The following is a 27,506-nucleotide window of genomic DNA, read 5'->3' on the forward strand; positions in this document are numbered from 1 at the left end:
TTCACCATGAATATTTTCATAAATATTCGAAGATTCTCTTTTTCTTTTTCCTAAAATCGTAAACAGTTCTGTACACTGAATCCAGCCCGCCAAAAAACACACATACCGTACGATAAGCCGATAAGACCGTCCGCATAATGATCTATTCCAAACCGAAACGTGGCACATTCTCAGAGGACTAAACTCTAGCGGACCCCACAGCAAAGATCACGCTACACTGTCTTAACCTCCGTGTCCCGCTGTATAAATAACCGCATTGTTTTCCGTGTACAGAGAAAAAAACGAAACAAGAGAAATCTATAACAACAGCAAAACAAAAACGCTCCTCTTTTGAACTCTTCTTAATTCTTATCCTTCAATTCTTCCTCATCATCGTGAAATCTCAGCAGAATGGGAGTTCCAGAAAAAGACCCTCTTGCTCAATTGAGCTTACCTCCTGGTTTCAGATTCTTCCCCACTGATGAGGAGCTTCTGGTTCAGTATCTCTGCCGTAAGGTTGCTGGCTATCATTTTTCTCTGCCAATCATTGCTGAAATTGACCTGTACAAGTTCGACCCTTGGGTTCTACCAGGTGATTATCCATCATCCATATTTTTCAATTTTGAACATTATTTTTGCTTTTAGTTCAAACAAGTGTAACTTAATTCGGTTATGGTTATGGTACAGGCAAGGCGATTTTCGGTGAGAAAGAGTGGTATTTTTTCAGCCCCAGGGACAGGAAGTACCCAAACGGTTCTCGACCTAACAGAGTTGCTGGCTCTGGGTATTGGAAAGCCACCGGAACTGACAAAGTCATTACCACTGAAGGTAGAAAAGTTGGAATAAAAAAAGCACTCGTTTTCTACATTGGCAAAGCACCAAAAGGCACCAAAACTAACTGGATCATGCACGAGTATCGCCTTCTCGACTCTTCGCGGAAACACAAACTTGGCAGCTCCAGGGTACGCAGCGCACACACCCAATTTACAATTTTCATTCGATATTCCTTCCTCAATATTTAGTAAAATAATATTTATTTTTGTATTCTTTGCAGCTAGATGAGTGGGTTTTGTGTCGCATATACAAGAAGAAATCGAGCACGCAGAAGGAAGCGGCAGCAACATTTTCGAGCAAAGAATGCAGCTATGGATCTTCATCGCCGTCCACGTCGTCTCACGTGGAGGACATGCTGGAGTCGTTGCCGGAAATCGATGACCGGTGCTTTGCGCTGCCGCGCGTGAACTCGCTCCGGACGCTGCAGCAGGACGAGAAGTTGGGTTCTGCCACCGGGATTTTCACGGACTGGGGTAACCCGACGGATCTGGACACAGTGCCCGAGTTTGTTCCGGGGAGCCAGGCTCAGTGGATGGGGAATTACAGTTGCAATGACCTTTATGTCCCTTCTGTGCCGCAGTTCGGCCACGTGGACTGGTCCGCAACAACTAGGAACACGGCGGAGGAAGAGGTTCAGAGCGGTGTGAGGACCCATCGGGTTGCTGAGAGTTCCGGGTTTTATCAGCAGAATCCGGATTTGACCACGCAGCGATTATTGCCCGGTTCTGTTGACCCGTTTGGGTTCGGGTATTTGGGTCAGCAAACTGGGTTCGGTTTCAGGGACTGAAATGAATTAGTTATTGGTAGCTTAGGTTTGGACAGTGGGTTGAACAAAAAAAAAAAGGATTGGATGATAGTAGGATGTAGATCTTCTCAAGTTGAACTTCCACATTAAGACAAAAAAATAGTTGATCTTTCAATTAATATTGTACTTAAATTTTTGTTTTTGTCAATTGTCTCTATTAATCGTATATAATAAGTTAAATTCTACAAATATGGAGTTGAGAGTTCGGTTGTTGCTCGAAAGAATTGAACACATTGTGATTAACCATTTACCACTTTGAAATTGTTTTTACTATGATATAATTAATCAAGAAAACAATCCATGTGTGAGTAGTTTTTTCCTAATCCTCCAATCAAATATGATCTTTTAATGATTGGGTCTTCTCCCTTACACATTCTTGTATTTCTTAACAAAATGATTCGTAACTTTTAACGGTACTTTTACTGTTTAATTACTATTTTTCACAATGAATACTTTAGTCAAAAAACTCTACACATGTAAAGAAGATCAATATGGCTTCACTTTGATCTCTTTGTTTGATGTGCTTGTTCGGCTGAATCAAAGAGTGCGGAAAGTCCTTTGGGCGTGGCTCGCTCGCTCATAGGCTTTTAGCCTTGTTGTCAATGCTAGCTATCGTGCCTGAAATTATGGTTCGGTTTTGTTGCTTTCGTCTTTGGTCGATGTCCCGTGCCGATTCATGTTCCCTCCAATGCTGACTTGGGGCTTATTTTGTTAATTGTGGGTTTGTGCGGCTTACTTTAGTGTGTTGCTGCCATTTATTAATTTAATTTATGGGACGAGCTCGATTTTAAGTTTTACTATGTAACATTGGAGGATTTTACTCACATTATTATTATATTGTGTATTATCAAACTTTATCGATGCCTTAAAAAAATATCATGACATAATTCTTATCCATAGTAAATACTTTATATATATATATATATATATATATATATGTAATGTGTGTAATGTGAGTGATTGGAAGATTCTTTGGCAAATATATTCCACAATAGGAAAGGGTAAAATATACAAATTTGGTCAGGCGGTTTTGGTGGATACAATACATTGAAAATGTGCAATGAATCGATGCACGCTGGAAAAGGATACAATGGAAATTAAAATGGTGCATGAACCATTCAGCCTAAAAGCTGATTTGGTTTGCATGAGCATGACATTGTTTGGCTGCAGTAGGCAGGCACGCTCGGCCACATGAATCAGAATGTGCTTAAATGCATGATCAAACTGTTTTCAAAGTTTGGTTTAAGATGTCGACAACTGATTAAGTAATTAATATGAAGTCTATATGTTATTCTAAATGCGTGTACCTGGCTTCTTCTTTTTTTTTTTGTAAAATGAATGAGATCGATTCACGTGTAAAATGAATTCCATTGTCTTACTGTGTGAACACAATTAATTTGGATTGAACATTTAGGGATAACCACAAATATTAGATCAGTTTATTATAACAAATTTGTTAAGTTTGAAAAAAAAGGGAACTGGTACGGTTATATGTATATACCGCAGTTTGAGGCTTTGAGCCGTTTGTTTATTAATTAACAGTAAAGAGTAAAGACCCTTTTCCAAATCAAATCTTGATGCATGAATGGTTTTTTTTATACATTGCTTTCATAAGAAAATAAAATAGTGATGAAAGTTTAGAAAAACCACAATTCATACGATGTATAGAAGTTTAAAGTGAGCTAATTAAACTTAAGCATTAATAATTTTTCTTAGTTAATAAATTAAATAATTAATGTTTTGACAAAAGGATTTTAGTGTTTATTTTTTTAAGTAAAAAATTAAAAATTAAAACCTATTATTCCGAATGTGAAATTAAACGCGAACATAATATGTACCAAAACATGCAAACATTATAATTTTGTTTTTTTCATTCATCGGAAAACTATAATTTTGTTTTTTTAATCAAACATAATAGTATAATACTAATATCATGTTATCTTAACTTGAATATGTAATGAAATTTAGCATCAAATTAGTTGGTGGATTTTCTTTTGTAAAAAAAAATAGTTATGGTTTTTTCTTTTGTACAAAAAGTTTTATGAGATCGCTTAACTAATACATCAAATTAGTTTACACAAAAAGTGACGCTATAAAATAAGTTGATATAAATTATTCCAAACAAGACTTTAATCTATCTCCATTCTCCATCTCTTCTAGTTATTTTCTTTCTTTCTTAATTCTCCACTAACAAACAAAGTATAAGACCTCTTCCTCCCTTATGTTCTCAAATTACCACTAACTTTTTGTCTTGTGTGGTTGGGTCAAAAAGTCTATAAATACAAAAAAGAAAACTTTTATTTTCTATTTAACCAAATAATATGTGAGAAAATTTACCAAATTATTATTTCTATCATCTTTCTTATTTGTATCATACAAAACAATTTATAAATTGAAGCTATTTTTCGTATCTCTTTTTTCTTCTTCATATTTTTTCTTCTCATTATAAACCAAAGATATTCTCAATTAAAAAATGATCGAGAATACATTTTTATCCTCAAACTTTTGTTGGAATTAAGAACTGCTTAAACAGAAAGATTATAATTGTGGCCCGGTTAATTTTAACAAGACGTTGTCTAAATATGTGGTGAAAACACTATAACCTTAGCTTAACTGACTATTGGCCTAAAATTTTACGTTGTCGGAAAAGCTAAAGAAGCGTGTGTGTCGAAGAATGGCCATGAGGGAGGCCAACAGCTTAACTGAAAAGATGGCTAATTGTGGAGGTCCAGTGCAACCAAGGGATGCAAATCGACAAATGAAGATATCGACGCCATCAAGGAAGGCAGTGACATCCACGAAGCAAGCGCATCAGCGAAGTTGGGTATGTCGACCAACGGTTATCACTGTCTTCGTAACTGCCAAGAACGTGGGATGAAGGAGAACATGGCTGTGGCACAACGAGCAGGAAATCGAAGGCCAGGTCGTGGGCAGCTTCTAGAAGAGCAGCAGTTGAAGAAGAAGGCCTAAAAATAAGAAATTCAGCGAACGGAGCGGGGTTCGCAATTTTCCCTCAGAAAACACTCAAAAAGCTCTCAATGTCTGGATCAATGAGTCTCAATGAGCCAACAGAGTTTGCCACTAAGTACGTGATTGTTTGAACCAATCATGTTTTCGATTTCTTGTTCATGCTTTGTAATCAACTTTTTATACTTTATTATTTAATCAATGAAGTTTCTTTCTCACTTATTTACTTTTGTTTTCCTGCACTTTTGTTTGCAACGTTTTGTTTAGTCGAATTCTGTCCCTGAATTTCGTTTTCCATTTATAATTTCTACTTCTGATAGCGCTTTCACCAAAGAATTCTACAATCGCTTTTCTTTTATTTGTTTACCAAAAACCTCTGTAAACAGTGACTCGGTAAATTGAAAAATTGTAATTGTGGCCCGGTTGATTTTAACAAGGGATTGTCTAAATAACTTATTAATCATTAAATAAAAGTTGGAATTGTCTAAATCACCACAAGTAAATATGTGGTGAAAACATTATAACCTTAGCTTAGGTGACTCAGTAATATTTTGAATGTGCATCAGGAAATTTTTACCCATAACACATGTCTAAATATTCAATACCAATATGATTTTACCTCATTTATCCTAAATGATTTATACAATTCTAATTATTTCATAATAGGTGCATGCATGCTAGGAAGATGAAATTAAGAAGAGGCCAGATATAGCGTGACCTTATCCTGCTTGCTAAGTATAGCAGCTTTAATTTACAGTGTACGAGTAGCATCCCACTTCTATCAGGTCCAATCAGCCAAGGAATGATGCACAAAAAAACTGATGAAAGCGTGTGTGAAAGGAAAGAAGCCAACAATCAAAAGTAGCACAAAAAAACTGATGAAAGCGTGTGTGAAAGGAAAGAAGCCAACAATCAAAAGTAGAACCACAAACATAAGATAAGCATCAATTTTGTCCTACGTTACAGGTTCTACGTTTGAATAAATTTTGAACTTTGACTGAATTTCAAATCAAACATGAACTTAATATCAAATTTCATGGTTCTCATTGGTCAATCAGATAGTATCTAGCTTGGCTTCATTCTTAGATGCTTTCTTTCTGTGCGTATCTGGTAGTTTAGTACTGCAAAAGTACAAATGCTAGCTAATCAATCTTTTGAATGCGATGATTAAGAGGCGCCTTTCCTATTCTTCGATTCGTTTCTTGCACGTGTTTGCAACGTGACTTTCTTTGTCCTTTCTTATTTTTATTTTTTCTGGACATCTACTTTTTTTACATCTTCACGAAAAGAGTCTAAAAAATAAGTATTTTCTCGTATGGTAATTAATAAAAATTATTAAAGGAGCATTTTTAAATACGAAAATATAGAATTATTCTTGGAATTATTCTTCTGATACTTCTACGTGCCTTTACATTTTATGAGGTGTTTTCCAAATGTGCAAATAATAGCGCTTGTTAACTTTGTTCAAAGTTTAAACACACTCGTGCTATCGTTACATCCTTGTCTGCATTTACTCAAATAAGTTATTTTTTTGAGTTACAGGTGGGCCAAACCAAAAAAGAAAACACGCTAGCTAAGAGCGGGCCGGGATGCAACTTCTTTTGTATCCTGAACCAACAGATTATGACATTCTTCAACCAGAGCCTATTACAAATGGGCCAAAAGGAAACCGTAGGCCAAATACGAACCAATAATAAACAAGAGAGTTAGCTTTCTCTCATCTGTATAACTTTGATAAAGCTTCACGTACCTCATTAAACATCCAAACAAGTATCATTTCTTATAGACTTGCCTAGGGTATAGTTCCTAGCTTATTGCTCAACGGCATTTGAGGACCACATTTGACATGATGCATGAGAGACATAATTGATTATTTGAATGAAACATCCAAAATATTAAATCTAATATACTTGCAGATTATCTTGCTTGCTAGAATAGCAACTCAGAAACTTGAATTTACAACAACAATGTGATGGCACAAAGTCTTCACATGTTTCATTTTGAGCTTGAGTGATTTGAATGTCTTGCTTGCAATACATTTTGCCTGCTCTGGTTTCAGTTTTGAAAACAACAGACTCAGTGGTCCGAGCTGAAAGGACTGGTACCATATGATTTTGGATGCTGAAGGAAGATTGGATTTGCATATTTATCTTAAAAGATTGCAACAAAGAGGCTTAGTTTATGCCGGGAGAATCAGAAAATGTGGTGTTATTTACTCATCAATATTTCTTCACCATTTTACTCTTAGAAAATCAAAAATAGGGAGAGTGAATTCCAAATTTATGATTTACTTGTTTTATTATAAAAAAAAGTAGTGTAAGAATGGCGAAAAAACAAACAATTGTATGTAAATAGCATTATGGGTTAAATATGTTTTTTTATCTTTGACTTATACACATGATTCTATATTGATCCATGAAAAAATCATTCTGTTCTTTGTCCCTTTTGTTTGATCTATATTATATTAGTCGTTATGATGTCGTAAAACATATTAGACATACTTTTTACTTGGTTACCAATTCTTCCTCTCTCCTTCCTAGCCACCATGCCACCATTTCAGCACATGAGACTATAATCCAAACAAATACTCTCATATTACAACCCGACAATGTGGTCTAATTAGGATCGGGTCAATTTAAGACCGAACCGGATTGACATGATGAGTACTAAGTGTTGAAGTTGCTACAAATTTCTAGAATTCTCTTTGCAATGTATACAAGAAAACTCTAGAGCATTGTAATATTATCCATCATGAGCAATCTAGAATGAACTAAAGTAATTAATTATTATTCACCGCCATTGTAAGGACGGTGACATACGCCTATAAATAGGCATGTAGTATGTCAACTGAGAATTAAGCCAGTAAGCTTCAAGATCATTAAGTGCTTACTCTGTTTTTCCCTTTTCACTCCCAAGCTACACGACTCCTTCCTATTTCAACTTTTGCTCTAATATAACAACCTTTTTTCAAAACCATCCTATTAACTATATTCAAATACTGATAGTGGTATCAGAGCTACGTTCGATCATACATTGGGCGTAGTTATATTACCTCCTTACTATTGCAAAACTATCCCAACTACTACTAAAAATTTATCTTGCACTTATAACCCACTTCCATAATTTTTCTAAGCTATGGCTAATGCCTCCCAACCTTCATCTATCACTGTCCCTATTTTCAATGGGGAAAACTATGATTATTGGAGTGCAAAAATGAAGACATATTTTTGCTTCCAAGACTGTTGGGATGTCGTAGAAGAAGGATATACTACTCCTGTAGATACTTCAGCTCTCACTGCAGCACAAAAAAAAGAGCTGAAGGAGAATAAGCTCAAAGATTCAAAGGCGCTATCTACTTTGCAACAGGCAGTGACCGACGCAATTTTTCCAAGAATTTTGGGTGCTAAAAGTGAAAAAGAGGCTTGGGATACGTTAAAGGAGGAGTTCCAAGGTAGCGACAAGGTACGTGCCATCAAACTACAGACTCTAAGACGAGATTTTGAATTGTTAAAGATGAAAGAGTCTGAAAATGTTAAAGATTACTACTCTAGAATTAAGGAAATTGTAAATCAAATGAGAGACTTTGGGGAAGATATTCTTGACAAGAAAATTGTCGAGAAAATTCTAATTACTGTTCCCCGGAAATATGACTCAATCGTGACAACGATTGAACAAACCAAAGATCTGTCCACTCTATCAGTGACAGAACTAATGGGCTCTCTTGAAGCATATGAGCAAAGATTGTGTAGGCATGATGAAGATACACTTGAAAATGCCTTCCAATCAAAGCTCAAATTTCGACAACAGAATAAAGGATATAGAGGGAAGAGGAATTATGGAGAAAGTTCTAGAAGAAGAGAAAGTTCTAGAAATTTCTCCAAGAACAGTCAAGATAAAAATCCTCCATGTAGCATATGCAAAAGGCTAGGTCACGCCGAGGCAGATTGTCGGTATCGTGATAAGCCACAATGCAACTACTGTAAGAAGTTTGGGCACGTGGAGAAATATTGTTACAGCAAAAATAGACATCAAGCTAACCTTGCAGAAGAGCAAGAGCAAGATCAATACCTTCTCTATGCCACCCAAGACTCAACCGGAGAAACTGGAGGAAGCTGGTACTTGGATAGTGGTTGCAGCAATCATATGGCCAAGGATGAGAGCATCTTCAAAAACATTGATGACTCTGTCAAAGTGAAAGTCCGTCTAGGAAATGGCGTTGTGGTGGAGTCAAAAGGTAAAGGCACCGTCATGGTAGAGACAAAGAAAGGTACGAGACTCATCAGTGATGTCTTACTAGTTCCCAACCTAAAAGAGAATCTCTTAAGCATTGGCCAAACGATAGAAAGAGGCTACGCTCTTCACTTTGAAGGAGATGAATGTCGAATCTATGACAAGCATGACAAAAGGGTTGAGATAGCCCAAGTTAAGATGCAGAAGAGCACCAGAAGCTTCCCTCTAAATTTCAAATATGTAGCTAACATTGCCATGAAGGTGCAAGTTGATGATTCATGGCTTTGGCATAGAAGATTTGGCCACTTCAACACACATGCCTTGAAGCTACTATATCAGAAGAATATGATTAGAGACCTTCCATGCTTAAAGGGGAGCAATGAAGCCTGCGAAGGGTGTCTCCTCGGAAAGCAACGCAGAGTGTCGTTCTCAACATGCAAAGCATGGAGAGCTAAAGACGTGCTGGAGTTGATCCATACGGACGTGTGTGGACCGATGAGGACGCCATCACATGATAACAACAGGTATTTCATTCTCTTCACCGATGACTTCTCTAGAATGACATGGGTCTATTTCCTAAAAGAAAAATCAGAAGTTTTTAGAGTATTCAAAAAGTTCAAGGCCCTGGTCGAGAAACAAAGTGGAAAACATATAAAAGTACTTAGAAGTGATCGTGGCAAAGAGTACACATCCCACGAGTTTGACAACTTCTGCGAGGATGAAGGCATAGAGCGACAACTTACAGTCGCATACACTCCACAACAAAATGGAGTGTCCGAAAGAAAGAATCGCACAGTTATGGAGATGGCCAGATCGATGCTCAAGGAGAAGGGAATGCCAAACACCTTTTGGGCAGAAGCAGTCTACACTGCTGTCTATATACTCAACAGATGTCCAACAAATGCAGTACAAAATAAGACTCCAATTGAAGCTTGGTGTGGCAAGAAGCCATCAGCAAAGCACCTAAGGGTCTTCGGATCTATATGCTACATTCATGTGCCTGATGTGAAGAGACACAAACTAGAAGACAAGACTGTACGAGGTATCTTCCTCGGGTATAACACAAAGTCTAAAGGCTATCGGATCTACAACCTAAAAACAAAGAAGCTTACCATCATTCGAGATGTTGAAGTTGACGAGAATGCTGCCTGGAATTGGGATGAAGAAAAAGTGGAGAAGAACATTCCCATACCAACGCAATGACCTCTAGAAGAAGTTGAAGAGGAAGAAGAAAACTCAGGTGAGCCTTCTTCACCTCCGCAACAACAAGAACAACAACAAGATTCATCACCAGAATCTACTCCCAGAAGAGTAAGATCTTTGGTGGATGTATACGAAACCTGCAACTTGGCCATACTTGAGCCTGAAAGCTTTGAAGCAGCATCAAAGCAAGAAGTATGGGTCAAGGCAATGGAAGAAGAAATAAAGATGATAGAGAAAAACAACACATGGGAGCTAGTATATTGTCCACATGGAAAAGATATCATTGGGGTTAAGTGGGTCTATAAGACAAAGCTTAACCCTGATGGAACTATACAGAAGCACAAGGCGAGGCTAGTAGCGAAGGGTTACTCACAACAACCAGGCATCGACTACAATGAGACTTTTGCACCAGTGGCTCGTCTTGATACAATAAGAGCTCTAATAGCTCTTGCAGCACAAAAAGGTTGGAGCATTCATCAATTAGATGTCAAATCAGCCTTCCTCAACGGCGTACTCGAAGAAGAGATCTATGTGGAGCAACCACAAGGGTTCGTGTCTGAAGGCAATGAAAGAAAAGTGCTAAGACTAAGAAAAGCTCTCTATGGCTTGAAGCAAGCTCCTCGAGCATGGTATAGTCGGATTGATCAGTACTTCATCGATCGAGGATTCAGGAGGAGCAAGAGTGAGCCTACACTATACATCAAGACTCAAGGTCAGCATACTCTCTTACTCTCCCTGTATGTAGATGATCTTATCTACACAGGAAACAACACGAAGATGATGATGGAGTTCAAAGAAGACATGATGAAGACCTTCGAGATGACCGACCTTGGCTTGATGAGCTACTTCCTCGGTATAGAGGTAAGTCAAAGAAATGATGGGATATTTATTTCACAAAAGAAATATACAGAAGGCTTACTCAAGAAGTTCAAGATGTACGGCTGCAAGCCTGTTAGTACTCCACTCGTGACAAATGAGAAACTACAGAAGGATGATGGAGCACCAGAAGCTGATGCATCGCGCTACCGGAGTCTAATTGGTAGTCTTCTATATCTGACAGCTATACGACCAGACATCATGTATGCTACAAGTCTTCTATCAAGATTCATGCAGAGCCCAAGTCAGATACACTTTGGAGCAGGCAAAAGAATCCTAAGATACCTGCAAGGAACAAAAGAGTTTGGCATATGTTACAAAACCACAACCAACTCAAGGTTGCTTGGCTATACCGACAGTGATTGGGCAGGTTCGGTAGATGACATGAAAAGCACTTCCGGCTATGCTTTCTCACTTGGATCGGGAATATTTTCTTGGGCGTCTAAGAAGCAAGCTACAGTTGCACAATCAACAGCTGAAGCAGAGTACGTGGCGGCTGCTGAAGCAACAAGTCAAGCTATATGGCTACGAAGAATACTTGAAGATTTGGGAGAAAAACAAGATGGGCCTACTATACTCTACTGTGACAACAAATCAGCTATTGCTATGGCGAAGAATCCGGTGCATCACAGCAGAACAAAGCACATAGCAATTAAATACCACTTCATCAGAGAAGCTGAGACAACAAAAGAGATTCAGCTCAATTACTGCAGGACTGAAGTTCAAATTGCAGATATATTTACGAAGGCATTACCGAGACCAAGATTTGAAGAGCTACGAGCTATGCTTGGAGTTGGAGAAATTTGCATCAAGGAGGAATGTTGAAGTTGCTACAAATTTCTAGAATTCTCTTTGCAATGTATACAAGAAAACTCTAGAGCATTGTAATATTATCCATCATGAGCAATCTAGAATGAACTAAAGTAATTAATTATTATTCACCGCCATTGTAAGGACGGCGACATACGCCTATAAATAGGCATGTAGTATGTCAACTGAGAATTAAGCCAGTAAGCTTCAAGATCATTAAGTGCTTACTCTGTTTTTCCCTTTTCACTCCCAAGCTACACAGCTCCTTCCTATTTCAACTTTTGCTCTAATACAACAACCTTTTTTCAAAACCATCCTATTAACTATATTCAAATACTGATACTAAGAAGCTTGTGGGATAAAAAACCAATTGATGAACATTTCATACTGGGGCCTTAATTCACAATGATGGACTCCCAGAAGAGGACAAATTCAGTTTCAGTCACTTTCATAATTGAGTTTTTCCTATTACAACATGGACATTTCACATGGTTTAGTTTCAAAGCTTCATCATCATCTTCAACCACTGCTCACATGGAAACCGCCACTCCACCCACCTGTTAACTACAAGGTTCATATAATTTCGACTTATATTGTGTAATTCGACTGTTTAATAAAAGTCGAAGGTTTGAAGATTTAGACAAGAAATTCGTTAAGTGTCAAATAATATCGACATTTATAGTTTCGACCTGAGGAATAACTTTCGAGATACAAGGAGTTTGATGTTGAAAGCCGGTTGTTTTGAATATGACTCAAGAAGGACACGTGCAGGGCAAGAAGACAAGTGTAAGACTAAAAAGGGTGCATAAAACACTTGTAATTGCTTTGTTAATTGACCGTTAGGAGACATTTATATTTTAGGTCTATAAATAGCATATTTTTTCATAGAATCAGGGTTCACGAATACTTACTCGAATGTACTCAAAACGCTTACAGTCGAATGCAATGATTACAAGCAAACTTAGAGGAAAAAAGTAGGAACTTCGTGGAACTCTTGTATTTTAAGATTCAATTGTTATACAGAAAGTTTCAATGCTTGTTCATTTATTTTAGTCGAATTTACTTATTTTATTTTCATTTTTTATCAAGTTTCTTTTAGTTTTATCAATCAATATTTGAGATATTTTCACCAAAGAACCAAGGAGGACTCGAATCCAGTCCCTAGATTGATCCTTGCATTCTCTATTTGTTTACCAGAATTTGGTGTAAACAAATTGGCACGCCCAGTGGGACCTCTTTGTGAAAATAGTTGTTGAATTTGGTTATCATTCAAACTTGCTTGGTCCACGTTTATGCGTTTAAGAAGTGGAAGATTAGTTAGTATGGCGAATGGTAGATCAAGGAATGACAATTCCCCTCCTGCGAACTCTGGGCCTTTGGCAAATCAAGCCGGAAATCCCAATGTTGGAGTAAACGTTGAGGGAAATGCTTTGAATTTTGGAACCGCACAGGCAACGACAACTAATGTGGCCGAAAATGTGATGCCCGTGGAATCCCAAGCGGCTACAATGCCTTCTCCGACAACTCCGGTGGTGTCATAAATGGCTGCTGGGGTCTCTCGACCCCAACCGGTAAACATGCCGGTGAACCCGCCGTTTGGAATGCCTCCTGGGTTAATGGCAGAAGTGGGGAAATTCCCCGCCGTATATTCAGATAACATAATGTTTGTCGGATCCCCAAGGAATCCGCACCAGGCTTCGACTTCCAATGTAGGAGGTCGAAACAATATTTACCCTCAAGGAATGACAAGGGTAAGTGTTAACCCCTTGGGAAATTCCTTGACGAGTACATCTGTTAATGTGTTGAGGCAACAAATGGATGATAGTAACCATGAAATGGTGAACATGTTAACCCAACAAATAGGAACTGTGTTTCACCCTTTTATTCAAAACACAAATGAGTCTTATCAGCAATTGACAAGACAAATGGGTCGAATTGAGGATGCGTTTGGAGTCCCTCGAAACGAGGTGGCGAATCCTGTGGGTGCAGCGTTGAATAATGTTGTTGAAATTAATGTAGTCCTTCAGAATGAACCACCTCAGGCACATGTCAAAATAGCGGCGTTGCAGGGTGGTCGAGATCAATTAGAGAATCCTAGCGTCCAAGTGCCTCAAAATATCGAAAATCCTATTTTAATAAATCGAAATATGGACGCAGAAGGATAGTCGAGAGAATTAGACAGAATAACATCGGGGGGCATCAAAATATAGCGAGTATAGTCGAACAATTATTGAACCAACATGGGTTCAATGTGGGCTATGCGAACCGACCCCATTTCGCTTCGGCCTTCTCCGAATTCGTCCTCCAAACCGAATTACCTAGGGGATGGAAAGTCCCAAAATTTACTAAGTTTTCAGGAGACACTGGAGAATCGACGATCGAACACATTGCTAGGTACCAAATAGAAGCGGGAGATGTAGCAAATAATGAGAACTTGAAAATGAAGTATTTTCTCAGTTCTCTGACAAAAAATGCTTTTACTTGGTTTACCACTTTGTTGCCTAATTCAATCCATAATTGGACACAGTTAGAAAGAGTTTTTCATGAACAGTTCTTCAGGGGTGAGTCGAAAGTTAGTCTGAAAGAACTGGCTAGCGTGAAAAGAAAGTTTAAAGAAACTATAGATGATTATTTGAATAGGTTTAGACAATTGAAGTCGAAGTGCTTCACTCAGGTTCCAGAGCACGAGTTAGTCGAAATGGCGGCCGGAGGTTTAGACTATTCAATTCGTAAAAAGATAGATACCCAGCACCTTAGGGACATGGCTCAATTGGCTGATAGAGTCAGGCAAATTGAGAACTTAAAACTCGAAAAAGAGAAATTTAATAAAGTCCCAAAGAAAGTTAAAGTTGCGTTTGTCGAAAGTTGCGAATATGAAGTCGACTATGACTCTTATCAAGGCAACTACGACAATGTCGAACAACAGGAGGTGTATGTGGCCGAATTGGTATCGGGGCCTCGTTACGTTTGTAAAATGTTAAAACCTTATGAGTCTAAAAATACTGAGACGAATAAGAGTGTTAGCAAGTTTCCTGTGAAATTATATAATTTTGACGTGACTAAATGTGATGTAATTTATGATATTTTGTTAAAAAAATGTGATGTGATTTATGATATTTTGTTAAAGGATGGACAGATCAAAGTCCCTCCTGATCAGAAAGAAGTACCTTTCGACCAAAGGAAAGGGAAAAAGTTTTGTAAGTCTCATAATGTATTTAGTCACTGGACTAATAATTGTGTACGTTTCAGGGATCTGGTGCAAACTGCTATTAAAGAAGGATGACTGAAATTTGAAGAAAAGGATAAGGCTGCGATGAAAATTGATTCTGACCCAATGCATATTGGCAGTGCTAATTACGTCGAACAAGCCGAAATCATGATGGTCGAGTTGTCTGATTTGAACCAGGTTGCTACCGGTGATGATGACAATGAAGCTGTGGGACCTACTCCAGGAATGGAGAAGGTCGAACTTTCTGAGGAAGGAATGGATTCTCCATCTGTGGAGGAGGAAGTCGAAACTGCTAAGAAAATAGTTTATCCTCGTTCGGAGGAGAGTCTGCTGGAATTCTTGCAGCGTTGCCATAAGTCATATTCTAAGGTGATGTTGTGCCCAAGGTGCAGTGTCATATTAGACAAAGTGGCTGCTTAGACCATAGAAGATGCTGAAACCAAAAAGCATCGTCAGAGGGTGATACTTGAAAGATCTCATGGACTTGGTTCCAGAGGACGATCTAATTCTCCTTTCATGAGGGGAAGGGGATCATTTGGTTTTGGAAGAGGGCGTGGTCTAACCTATGTGCCGCCAAGTTGAGTGTCATTCAACAAGTGGATGACAAGGAACCAAGCACCTCACCCTAAGGTGAAAGTGGTCGAACTGGGGAATGGGTCTGCCTGTATGGATAATTCTCGAAATTCCAAGAATTATACCTATGTCCCAAAGCCATATTTAGGTCGAAACCCAATGACAAAAACTCAATGGAGGCGTCACCAAAGGGAGAAGTCAGCCCCTGAAGTGGGTCAGTCCAGCTCTGAGAAGCCTGTTAAGTTTCAACTTTTGGGGCACAAAGGAGGGGCTCCTATGGTTCCCATTCAAGTGATTAAACAGAGTATGAAGAATTCAGGAAACTGGGTGAAGACTAACCAGACGAAAGGAAAGGAGAAGAAGATTGAGGATGTTGAAATGAAAAACAATTTCAGGATGTTGTGAGTGAATAAATTCGGTTCAAGCCTTGAGTATGAAGGTTTGTTTTATTGAGATATATGTCGAAGTAGCAAAGATAAAATAAACAAAAACTCAGAAAAGAACATACTTTGGATTCTTGCTCAACTAGTCAATTCAAGTACATCATTCTAAGCACATGAACTCATGAATCTCTCCTTGATGATATAGCCTAGTTACTCACTTATTGATTCCTCACATAAGCAATTCTCCCATACTAAAAGTTAAGCCAAATTCCTTGTGTACTTAGTCATTTATATGAGGTTTTATATCATGCAATTTCAGGCCAACAAACCCCAACCCTTCCGGTAATCCCAAATCGGTTCCCTAATCTATAACAAACTTTCGTTCTGATTATAGAAAAGCATAAAGCAAGCATGCATACAAGCTTAGATTGATATTCAGAAAATGAGATTCAAGGATATAAGGAGATCATGTCGGAAAGAACTTAAGATTATATCTTAAACATGAAAAGTCTTACATGGAAACCAAAGCATAAGAAGAGAGATTAGCCAAGATGGCTAAGAACCTGAATTGCAAGCTTGGAAGCCTTCTCTCACTCTCCTAGGTGACCCTCTACCTCTGAATTTTACAAAGTATGAAAAGATACAAGTGAAAAAGACTAGAATCCTATTTATAGGCAAAAATCACGGGTCTGGGCGCTCAGGCGCCAATTCAGCACGCCTGAGCGCCAATTCCAGCTGAAAACAACGCCTCTGGAAGGCAATTGGCGCCTAGACGCAAATTAAGCATGTCTAGGCGCCAATTCCAAAATCCTGGAACAGAGCAATTGGAGCCTAGGCGCTAATGGAGCACGCCTAGGCGCTCTGACTCACTGGAAAACCTTTAGAACTTCCTCTTAACTCCTCTTCAAGCCTCTTTAAGCCTCCTTTCATTCACCAAGCTTCTTGACCTTCCTTCTCCTTCAGTTTCAGACCTGATTACTTAAACACAAAGCCAAGGAAATATCTAGGAGCTCCAAGAGTCTATTAGCAAAGAGAACCCTCACATATAATAGGAAAATTATGCAAGTCCTAAACTTACTTAAATTGCAAGAAAAGTCCCTATAAAACTATGAAATTACCAAAAAAAAGTAAAAACACAAAGAAAGTGTTGGTCAATCTGCAAGTGTACAGAAACCTCCGGGTTTTAAAATATCGAACTACAGGGACTGTGAGTGAGAATTGTGGATTTAAGCCTAAAGTTTGCAAGTTCTTAAAACAGTAAAATTCAGAAATTGGTTTTGATTGTTGGAGACAAAGGTTTTGCAAAAGAGCAATGTTGAAAATGTTGAATTTAACAATTGATGGAAAATTGCCTTGGGTTGTTGATCATCTAATCCACTTTAGTCCACCTATCCTATGCATGTGAAACCTTGATTTATCCCTTGTTGCTTTAGCCTATGTACTTACTAATTGATTCCTCACAAAAGTAATTCTCTCAAATTGAAAGTTAAGCCCAATTCCTTGTGTACTTAATTATTCATAAGAGGTTTTTAAGCATACATATTCAAGCCAACAAAATCCTACCCTCACTCTATTCCTAGAAGCAAGCATAGAAGGACCTATTCCAATTCATGTCCCTAAATCATAACAAACTTCCATTTGATTATAATCTAGCCTATAGCAAGGGTGCACCAAAGCTAAACATGCATAATGGAATTGAGATACAAGGTAAATCAAGAACTCATGCATAGAGATAGGATTTAACAAACTAAAACTTCATAGAATCTCTTAACCCAAAGCAAAAAAAAGAACTAGCCACTCATGGCTAGTGAATTCATACAGAAAATGTAAATAAAACCCGAGAAAAATACATGTTGGAAGCCTTCCTACAGCCCCAAGGTTCTCCAAGTGTAGTGAAGGTGATGGTATCTGGCTGATAACCCTTCTTGAGAATTTTGCCTAGCACAGAGAAAGCCGAAGTGATTTGAGCTTGATGGCAGTAACAATTGATCAAGATGTCGAGAGTGACAATGGTAGACATAATTCCCCTAGATTCCAATTGGCGAGAAAGGGATATTGCAGTGGGGTAATGCTTCATCTTCACAAGGGAAGTTAAAATCTTGTTAAACTGGATGATGGATGGGGTAGGACGAGTTCGGAGCAAGCGATTGAAGAGGGATACAACATCATCACCATTGTGAATGGAAGGAGGAAGAGAGTGGGAGTGGGAATGAAAAGAAAGAAGAAAAGTGGGGTTTGGAAGAAACAGACAGTTCCTCAATCTTAAAAATGACATTTGTAGCGGCGGTGACGGAGGTGGTAGTCACCGTTTATGGTTGCTGGCTGCGGCGGCGGTGACGGGCTTTGACGTAGGAAGGGAGGGTTTGATGATCTAATGCACAGGGTGGTGACAGAGATCTCTGTCTCTTATGAGAGTGTGTCTATTTTTGAGTTACTGTTCTTTGTTTCATCAAATTGTTCTAGCGGGATTAATGGGCTGGGACTTTGAAAAATTAATCCAAGGAGACAGAGTAAAAAATTAATATAAAATTTTAAAAAGTCACCTATTTTTAAATGGGTTAAATAGTAACTAATATTGATCCCGCGTCTACATCAGACAATTTTTCATATTTCCTCTCTTCAATTGATTATAGCACATATCAAAGCACTACCACCTCTCTTCAATGGATCAAAGAACATATCGGAACACCAACACTATAATCAACGGATTGAAGCACAAATAAGAGAACCACCAACTTTGAAGTAGTTGAAGCTCCTCTTCAAGTCCTAATCGGAGCAAAAGCATTACTAAGAAATCTAAATAAGTCACTCTCATTGTGGATGATCTAAAGCCACTTCATTTACCCTAAGCGCAAGACATTGTAATGCTAAAAAAGAGGTTAAGATTTACTATGTCCCATATTATAAGACCCTTTGTGGCATACTTCTTTGTCCCTTAATATAAAACCTTTTAGTAGATTTTAAAAGACAATATTATGATGATGTTCCATATTTATCTTTTACATTTAATATTTTTTAAATTTAAAAAAAACCATCACCCACTATTCATGGTTTTCCCAACCAATTAATTATTTAAAAAATCCAATTCTTTTACATTCACAAATATTCTTAAAAACACTAATTTTAATTTTTTATTCAACTTTTGTACCTGTTTAGTTTGTTAAAACAGGATATCTCAATCTTTTAACTAGACTTTTTGAATTTTCCTTTTTTAGTGGAATAAAATAAAAATAAATGATTAATTTTAAATGGGGTAAATAAGGAAGTTTGAATAACATTTTTTTAAACAAAAATATAAATCGAACACATTACATATTTTATTGATAAGCGTGATTGTCTGAATATGTCCTTATAATAGAGAATAGAGGGATTAGTTTCTTGCCAATTGGGTTTTTAACCCCCTATGGCATACCAAAAAGAAGATTATAATGTAAATGTACACTTTTTACATTCCATGTCTAATTTCTAGGAAGTTGATATTACCGATTAGCAACTCAATTTTCACCTCCCTTCAAATTAGTATTTCATAGGAATCTCGTCTACTTCACTTAAGAGAAAATAATAGATGTGACGAGTGATATGATATAAAGAGAAGAAATTAATAAATAAAAAGTGTTGTGTTTCCATGATTTCAAGCTATGTTGCTACACATGGTTTAGGAGAAGATGTTATGCATCCTTTTCTTTTAACTTTGACGGAGAAAATTCAGCCGACGTAGTACATGGTTAGCTATATTTTAAGTTATGTTTCAATTTTTTATGAGTAGAAGTGGGTAATCCAATCCATGCTTTGATTGTTATAATTTTTTCCTCATTGGACATGACAGTTCTGAGACTATTCGTAGAGCTCTTCATCTTGGTGTTAATGTCAAGACGATTACTTGTGCAAAGATGCTTAAAGTAAAGACAAATAGTGTAAAGTTCCACATAGAGGGCATCTAATTGAGTCCATACTATGTGAAATTCAAGTAAATATCAGGAAAACTAGGATTGGTTTTCATGATGGGAAAAAGAAAATGTGTGTCTTTATGGCAAATATTTCAAATTGCTCACAAGAAAAGTCCCCACAGATTTGATGATGATTGCAAAATGAAAGAAGTTTGTATAGGTTATAAGGAAGGTTCAACTTGCTACAGTTTTTCAAGTTTTTTTTGGTGGATTCATTTTAGGTGAAATGAGTACTTGATTAGCTTTAGTGGACTATCATTGTTTTGGTGAGTTTTCACTTTTGATTTTAGCACATGTATTATGGATTTTCTTGAGAGGTTGTACTCAAGATTTTTATCTATTAATAAATAAAGGCAATCATTCTTTTTTGAATTCAAGACTTAAAGGGGTAGTTACTAGTTAGTTGTGTTAAGGGATGGAACCAGTAAAATGACCTATTGTGTAGGTAAAATAACAATAACAAATTCGATAATGCAATGTTCCATGTATGACCTATTGTGTTGGTAAAATCTTATTATTGTTATACCAAAGCATGTAAGAAAATGCTTGGATTCACATTCAGATTTTTCAAAATTAACTATGTTGCCAGAAAAGCTACAATGAGTTGCTTCTCCAAGAATTAATTCTCTTTCCACTATGCTGATTTCCATTTTGATTTCTTATCTATTATTTTCTATTGACTTAACCGAGCACACCCTAAAAATTCAACTAGAAGTTGTAAATAAAACCCTTGACAATATATGTCTCTCTCATGCATCAATTATGTCTCTCTCATGCATCATGTCAATCCCCAAATGCCGTCAAGAAATAAGCTAAGGCAATGGACCCTAAACAAGACTATATAAGAAATCATACTTGTTAGGGTGATTAATTAGGAAATGCTTCATGAAAGTTTTACATATGAGAGAAAGTGATTGGTGGTTTTCTGGTTTTCATGTTGGAAATAAATATTAAAGAACCCCAGCGAAGGGTCTTGGTTTTCCTCTACTCTACCTATCAAGCCTTGGCATTTTCACACGTTTGTCGTGTGAAACCTTGTTCTTCTAGCGTTCCAAATCACTATGCTTTGCATATTTATAAAGGCATGTTTCGATCAGTAAGCCATTATAAGTTGTTAAGAATGTTATGGCGACAGGACTAGTGGGATAACAAGCACGAAATAGTTGCAGTAATTTCTAGGGAAGGACCCAAAGTTTCCATCTATTGGTATTGTTCCACATAGGTCATTATTAGAATCATAGCTGCAAAATTTGGAGTCTGAAATCAGCTAATAAATTGATGGTAAAAATAAATAATAATAAAACGCAGTAAATTTGAACTCAGATCATTTCCATTCCATCACATTCCCAATAAAGAACAGGATGAAAACATGAGATGAAAAGAAACTCAAGATTTTGAGATTGGTCAAAGGAATGAGTTATTTCGTTATTGATCCTGTCAACTCGTTGTTTAGCAGCCTAACTCATCATTGCAAATGAGTGAGCAAAACAGGCAGCAATTTATACATCACTCAAAAGGTAGATATCAAGAAAAAGAAAAATCAACATAAACATGATTACAGGAATTTTAGTGACTTCAACTTGCCAAGTGATTTTGGGATTTTCCTCTCCTACTTGTTACCATACAAATCCAGGCTGATAAGTGTTTACAACTTCCTTAAGAATTTCAGAATCTCAGGCCATACATATAGCGCGCCCTGTAATTAAGAATTTCAGAATCTCTAATCTAATTTGTGCAAAACATGTTACAATAAAACAGGTATGGGATCTTTGTCACACCAGATTCTAGAAGGACTTTAACACCAGCTTTAGAATAATCAAAAGATTTCAGTTCAGCTTTCCTGTCATAAATAGAACTGTGACCTGCCTCTCACTCATATTGTTGCGGTGAGCACCATGCAGGAACAAGCAGAACAACAGTGCAAGGATCTAGAGTCAAAGCTCTGATGATAAGATAGTTGGTAACGGTAGAAAAATGCCAATAAGCAGACCTAACATTTCACCGGGGACAAGTCAAATTCTCATCAGGCCCGGTTGATAGAGTATCAGCAAGCTATTTAAGTACTCAGTCCATTTCTATGGAGAATCAACGGTCACTAGACTGTACTGTTCCATATTATGTAAGTATTAAAAACTTAAATATATGTGAACACAAAATATTTTAAAACAACCATATATTTTTATAAACAAAAGATCTTCAATATAATAAACAACTCGAAGAGGATTATTTGCATCACATGTATCAATGTGCAAGAGAGAGTGAAAGATAGGAGAAAATAATGAGTGTAAAACAGAAGAATTAGTGAGAGGCAATTTCAGAAAGGGAATGTTGTAAGGAGAAAAGTTTTCTCCTACTCAAACCCACCTATGCCTCTAACCTGACCACCAGTCACTTCTTTCTCTTTCAATCTCGTCTATTAAGATGACATGCAAATCCAGTCTTTTTTCAGCTCAAGACTATTAAGTCTGTTGTTTTCGAAACTGAAACAAGAGCAGGAGAAATGTATTGTAAGCAAGACATTCAAATTACAAGCTCAAAGTAAAATAAAAATGTGAAGACTTTGTCCAATAACATCACATAGTTGTTATAAATTCAAGTTTTTTAGTTGCTGTTCTAATTTCTAACAAGCCAGATAGTCTGCAAATTTGGATATTTCATTCAAATCAATTATGTCTCTCTCATGCATCATGCCAAATGATGTCCCCAAATTCTGTTAAGAAATAAGCTAGGTCTTGTACCCTAAACAAGTCTGTAAGAATTCATACTTGTAAGGGTGCTTAGTTAGGCAATGCTTCATGAAAGTTATACAGATGAGAGAAAGTAAGGGGTGGGTTTCTGGTTTTTCATGTTGGAAATAAATATAATAGGCCCCCAGCAAAGGGTCTTGGTCTTTCTCTACTCTACCTATCGAGCATTGGCATTTTCACATGTTTGACGCATGAAACTGTGTTCTTCTTAAGTTTTAAACCACTATACTTTGCATATTTATAAAGACATGTTTGGATTGGTAAGCCATTATTAGCTGTTAATAATGTTATGCCGACTGGACAAGTGGGATAACAAGCACAAAATGTTACATTCAGTTATTTCTCTCCTATGATTGTGCTTAACATACACTTGTCTACTGCACACTGATCAAATGAGGAAAGTTGTCTTGAATGTGTGCTAGTTCCCACCTTGACACTTAACACAATTTTTTGGGACAGAAATGGCAAGGAGTAAGAAAGGTATGATCATTTCAAAGGAAATATACCCTTGATACGCTAGAAGAGTCAGCAAAATATGAGTTCAAGTATGCAGAAAGAACCACATTTCTGAGGAAGAACAAACAACTGTTAAGAAGAAGATTGCAAAATTAAATGAACTAGCACTGAAATCTGAATGCTGATAAAGGGGAGAGAGGGAGCAAGGAAAATCTTAAATACAAAGATATGCAATAAGTCAAAGTAGAAATGTTGATATTTCAACCATTTTCTTCCCATTCTGAAAAAATAAAACAGGCGTTTGTTTTGGTATTTTCTTGCGCCTATTGATATATCATGTCAATCAGCACAAAGCTGTCAAATTCTTAGATAATGTGTATAAATTGAGAAGGTCCATGACATGTATCTATGGAAGGTACCCTGAATTCTGAAAGGCTTTTCCGTTAAAACCAGCAACTCTTTACCTGCTAATGTAAGAATCAGTAGTTGCTGCCTTGTCCACACGAATTGAAATCCTTTCATCCCTTGGAGGCCATGAATTTTGGGATCACATCCCCTGGCATCAGCACAGGCATATCTTCTTCATCATCTGCTTACCATAACTAATACAATCAAATGTCATTAGTCTTGCCTCAACATATATAGATATTCATTTACAAATAATAGGTCATATACATTTAGAACCATTAGATATGCTTTCTATGAATTCACTTAAGTGTATATAAGCTTCCGAAGCTTAGGACGATGTCACTCTGACTGAAAAGCTTTGGATGCAGATGATGGAGAGGCAGTGCAACTAAAGGAAGGAAATACTTCCACTCTGATCAAGTTTCGCTGGTTTTTAACACACACTCAAAAAATCCTCATAGAGTAATCGAAGCATAGTTACCATTACTCACCATTATTGGGAAAAGTCAGCACTAGTAGAAATTAATGCCATGATTTACGACATGATATACACAATGATATAAACGAAAGCAGCTGGTTCAAATCAATACCCATCAGGTAAATAAGTAAGAGTGTAAAACTATATTGTAAACAACAAAGTTCAACTAGTGACAACATCAATTAGTTATTCTAACCTGCAGATTTCTACAGATAATTGCTGATATCTTGAGCCAATCATCCTGATAATTATTAGACAAGTCACATATGCATGGGTGGTTAACTAAATGCCGAACTTGACAGTAGAAGATTCCAACTTTGCTAACTGCTAACTAATCATGAAGTAAACCACCCGCAAAACAATCCAATTTGTAACAAAGCCAGTGAAACACTTGCCAAAATCTGGGCATGTGCATACTTGGTCATATATTTGGATGTCTTTCAAGGCCTGTTAAGATAAGAGAAATGAGAAAGATATTGAAAACAGAGAGATAGCTGAAACAAACTGTATCTCATATTCTGAATCTGTGTTTACAATAAGATGCACTTATATAGATGAGCAATACAAGTAGCTTGCACGAGAAGCTACACAAACTAACTATTTTGTATAAAAAACAGAAAACTAACTACAAGCTGGCATAACATTGGCTGACATTAGTTATAACAAAATTCTAATTAATGGACTGAAACTAACACAAACATTCCCGCTCAAACTCAAGAAGGGTTGACAAGTGAAAACTTGTTAACCACATTGAGTTTGTCTCTCAATGAGTTGAAGCGTAACGTAATGAAAGAGTGCTTTGGTGAAGATATTAACACTGTGATCCAGTGAAGAAACATGATGAACAATTAGACTTTTGTTGAAGACCTCTTCTCTAATAAAGAAAAGATCCAACTCCATATGTTTGGTTCATGCACCTGACTCTGCCATTCTATGTTCTTCTTTCCTCCTCAGCTGCATTCCCTCAATCCATTTCTTTATTGAGACGTTTTTCAGTGGTATGATCTGTTTCTAATGCCAAATGAACTAGCATGCATGTAGTTGTCACCCTGAGATTGAGCGAAAAAGTAAAATACATTTCTTTCTGAAACAGATGCTGAAATTCAACTCAGATGCATGGCTTGTTGCAGTCATATCCACGATTGATAAAAAGAAGAGAACAAGTAAACTAGTCATGAAGAAGAAGAAGAAAAAAAGACCAACGATAGTTACAATATTAAAATGATTCTAGTAACACATGACTTTTTTTCATGACTAAAGTGACAGTGAGTCCGTTGTGCAATCCATCTTCCTTTGTAAATAAATATGCAAAGATAGGGCAATCATAAAAATTACAAATAACATAATGTGTAACAAAAAAGCATCTTACTTACCTATTTTTACTTTTCCAATAGACCTCTTGCCATCATTTCACGTAGAAGTTTCTCTGCCATATAATTCTCACCCTTCTCAAATAGAGCACGAATGATTGTTTCGAAAGTTATAGCATTAGGCATGCAACCATTGTCTTCCATTTTAGACAGCAAGGCCAATGCTTCATCAAACAAACCCTCTTTACAAAGCCCATTGATCATAATAGTATATATTGGGACAGTTACATGATAGCCTTTAGTTAAAAGATCCTGAAAAACATCTTGTGCATTCTTAAGTCTTCCTTCTTTGCACAGTCCATCCATAAGTATACTGTATGTGCGCACATCTAGCTGAATACCCTGGTCTTTAATTTTCTGGATTAAAGCAATTGCCTTGTCAACATGATGACTTTTGCATAAAGCATCCAATAAAGAATTGTAGGTGATTATATTGGCTGGTTGACCTTTAACATGCATCTCATCAACAAGCTTCCAAGCATGAGAGATTCTCCCTGATTTGCATAAACCGTCAATAAGAGAACTGTACATGACTGTATCAGGAATAATGTTTTTTAAGTCCATTTCTGCAAGGAGATTCAAAGCTTCATCCACCTTTCTAATCTTGCACAATCCATTAATGATAATACTGTAGCTCTGGACATTAGGAGTCACTCCCCTTTGGGCCATGAAGTTCAACATGTATTTGGCCTTGTTTACTTCACTAACTAGGCAATACCCATACATTAAAGAATTATAAGTAACAACATAAGGTTTCAAACCTTGTTTCATCATCAAGGCTAACACAGTTTTAGCTTCTTTCACCTTTCCTTCCTTACATAAACCATCGACCAGTATATTAAAAGTATAAGCATCCGGGTCAATGTTTTTTATCACCATTTCAGCGAACAAATCAATTGCTTCTTTCAATTGACCCTCAATGCTAAAGCCATATATTAAAGCATTGTAAGTGAAAACATCAGGTAAAACTCTCTTGGCAACCATTTCAGAATATAAATTAAACGCATCACTAACAAGTTTATCTTTGCACAAGCTATCAATGATAGTGTTGTACATTACCACATTAGGCTTTACCAATTTCCCTTCAATATTTCGCAGCAACTGCAATGAAGCTCTTGTTTTTCCCATCTTACATAATCCGTTAATCAAGGTCCCGTAACTAACTTGATCCAAGTGAAACCCCTGTGCCACGACATGATCATGAAATTGCAGTGCTCTCTGAACGTGACCATTAAGACAGAGGCCTTTGATAAGTGTAGTGAAGGTGACAGTGTTGGGCTGATAACCCTTCTTGAGAAGTTTAGCGAGTACAGAAAAGGCGAAAGGTATTTGACCTATGTGGCAGTAACAATTGATCAAGATGCTCATAGTAACAATGTTAGAAATAATTCCCTTAGATTCCATTTGGTGAGAAAGGGAAATAGCAGTGGGGTAATGCTTCATCTTCACGAGGGTGGTTAAAATCTTACCAAATTCGATGATGGATGGGGTAGGACTCGTTTGGAGCAAGCGGTTGAATAAGGATACGGCATCATCAACATTGTGAATGGAAGGAGGCAGAGAGTGAGAGTGAGAGTGAGAATGAGAATGGTAGCAAGAGGTTGATGGAAGAAGAAAGCAGGGTTTGGAAAGAAGCACAACTTGCTTCTTGAGTGACATTTTCAACTCTGTAGAAACCCTAGCACGCTCCCTCTGAAACCCAAAGCTTTTTCAATGACCCACAACTTTAACGAATATCACAGGGCCTGGACTTTTTTTTACATGTGGTTTTTCTATTTAGTTGGTTCATCAAAATTTATACATTTATAAACTTTAACAAGGCCACAAGGGTATCTTAGTATTTCTAAAATTTGATCAGATATCAGTCTTTTAATTCAATCTTATTCCTCCAAATTTAGGGGAACAAAAGTGAGGGAAACTATTGTAACATGATGGAACGCATATCATTGAATTTCATCATATGTTTAACTACACAAACAATGAATCTCTCATTCCTCCTCTTCCCTTCCGCTCCATTCCATCTCCTTCCCCTAATCCAAACAAAGCCTAAAACAATAACCTTCGAACCCTCCCACAACCACTACCACCTCCAACCCTCCCACCACCGCCTTCACCTCAACCATGTCGTCAAACCCTCAGTTCACGACACCGGCAACGGTTCCACCGTGGACAAGGTCATCAACATCCCCATGGACGAACATTCCCTAGCTG

General features: G+C 37.2%; 2 protein-coding genes across 10 annotated transcripts; one reads left to right on the plus strand and one right to left on the minus strand.

Annotated features, from left to right (window-relative positions):
• The first annotated feature begins 250 nt into the window (after nt 1–250).
• On the plus strand, nt 251–1,807 carry LOC130745454 (NAC domain-containing protein 72-like). The gene is made up of 3 exons (XM_057597730.1): nt 251–571; nt 667–941; nt 1,034–1,807. The coding sequence occupies exons 1-3, from the start codon at nt 391–393 to the stop codon at nt 1,598–1,600; spliced, it is 1,023 nt and encodes a 340-aa protein (XP_057453713.1). The 5' UTR covers nt 251–390; the 3' UTR covers nt 1,601–1,807.
• A 19,553-nt stretch (nt 1,808–21,360) lies between these two features.
• On the minus strand, nt 21,361–27,048 carry LOC130745455 (pentatricopeptide repeat-containing protein At1g12300, mitochondrial-like). Of its 9 annotated transcripts, XR_009021764.1 has the most exons (7): nt 25,299–27,048; nt 24,843–24,974; nt 24,122–24,372; nt 23,504–23,641; nt 23,090–23,150; nt 22,201–22,316; nt 21,361–21,941 (listed from the first exon to the last, which is right to left on the minus strand). XR_009021764.1 is itself a non-coding variant. In XM_057597731.1 (2 exons), exon 1 carries the CDS (start codon nt 26,952–26,954, stop codon nt 25,305–25,307), a length of 1,650 nt encoding a protein of 549 aa, XP_057453714.1. In that variant the 5' UTR covers nt 26,955–27,048; the 3' UTR covers nt 24,440–24,974; nt 25,299–25,304. The 9 variants fall into 9 exon arrangements, 1 of the variants encoding a protein (XP_057453714.1); XR_009021762.1 differs by lacking the exon at nt 23,090–23,150 and having other exon boundaries at nt 21,361–21,826; XR_009021761.1 differs by lacking the exon at nt 23,090–23,150 and having other exon boundaries at nt 21,361–21,936.
• Between the last annotated feature and the right edge of the window lie 458 nt (nt 27,049–27,506).

This window comes from Lotus japonicus, chromosome 3 (assembly GCF_012489685.1).
Source record: "Lotus japonicus ecotype B-129 chromosome 3, LjGifu_v1.2".
NCBI classification, from domain to species: domain Eukaryota; kingdom Viridiplantae; phylum Streptophyta; class Magnoliopsida; order Fabales; family Fabaceae; genus Lotus; species Lotus japonicus.

What these genes read in the sequence shown, in the direction of transcription:
- LOC130745454 (XM_057597730.1), top strand. Translation starts at nt 391, where the DNA reads ATGGGAGTTCCAGAAAAAGACCCTCTTGCTCAATTGAGCTTACCTCCT. An exon ending in CGACCCTTGGGTTCTACCAG is followed by an intron (nt 572 to 666) that starts GTGATTATCCAT and finishes GTTATGGTACAG; the next exon opens with GCAAGGCGATTTTCGGTGAG. An exon ending in ACAAACTTGGCAGCTCCAGG is followed by an intron (nt 942 to 1,033) that starts GTACGCAGCGCA and finishes TATTCTTTGCAG; the next exon opens with CTAGATGAGTGGGTTTTGTG.
- LOC130745455 (XM_057597731.1), bottom strand. Translation starts at nt 26,954, where the DNA reads ATGTCACTCAAGAAGCAAGTTGTGCTTCTTTCCAAACCCTGCTTTCTT.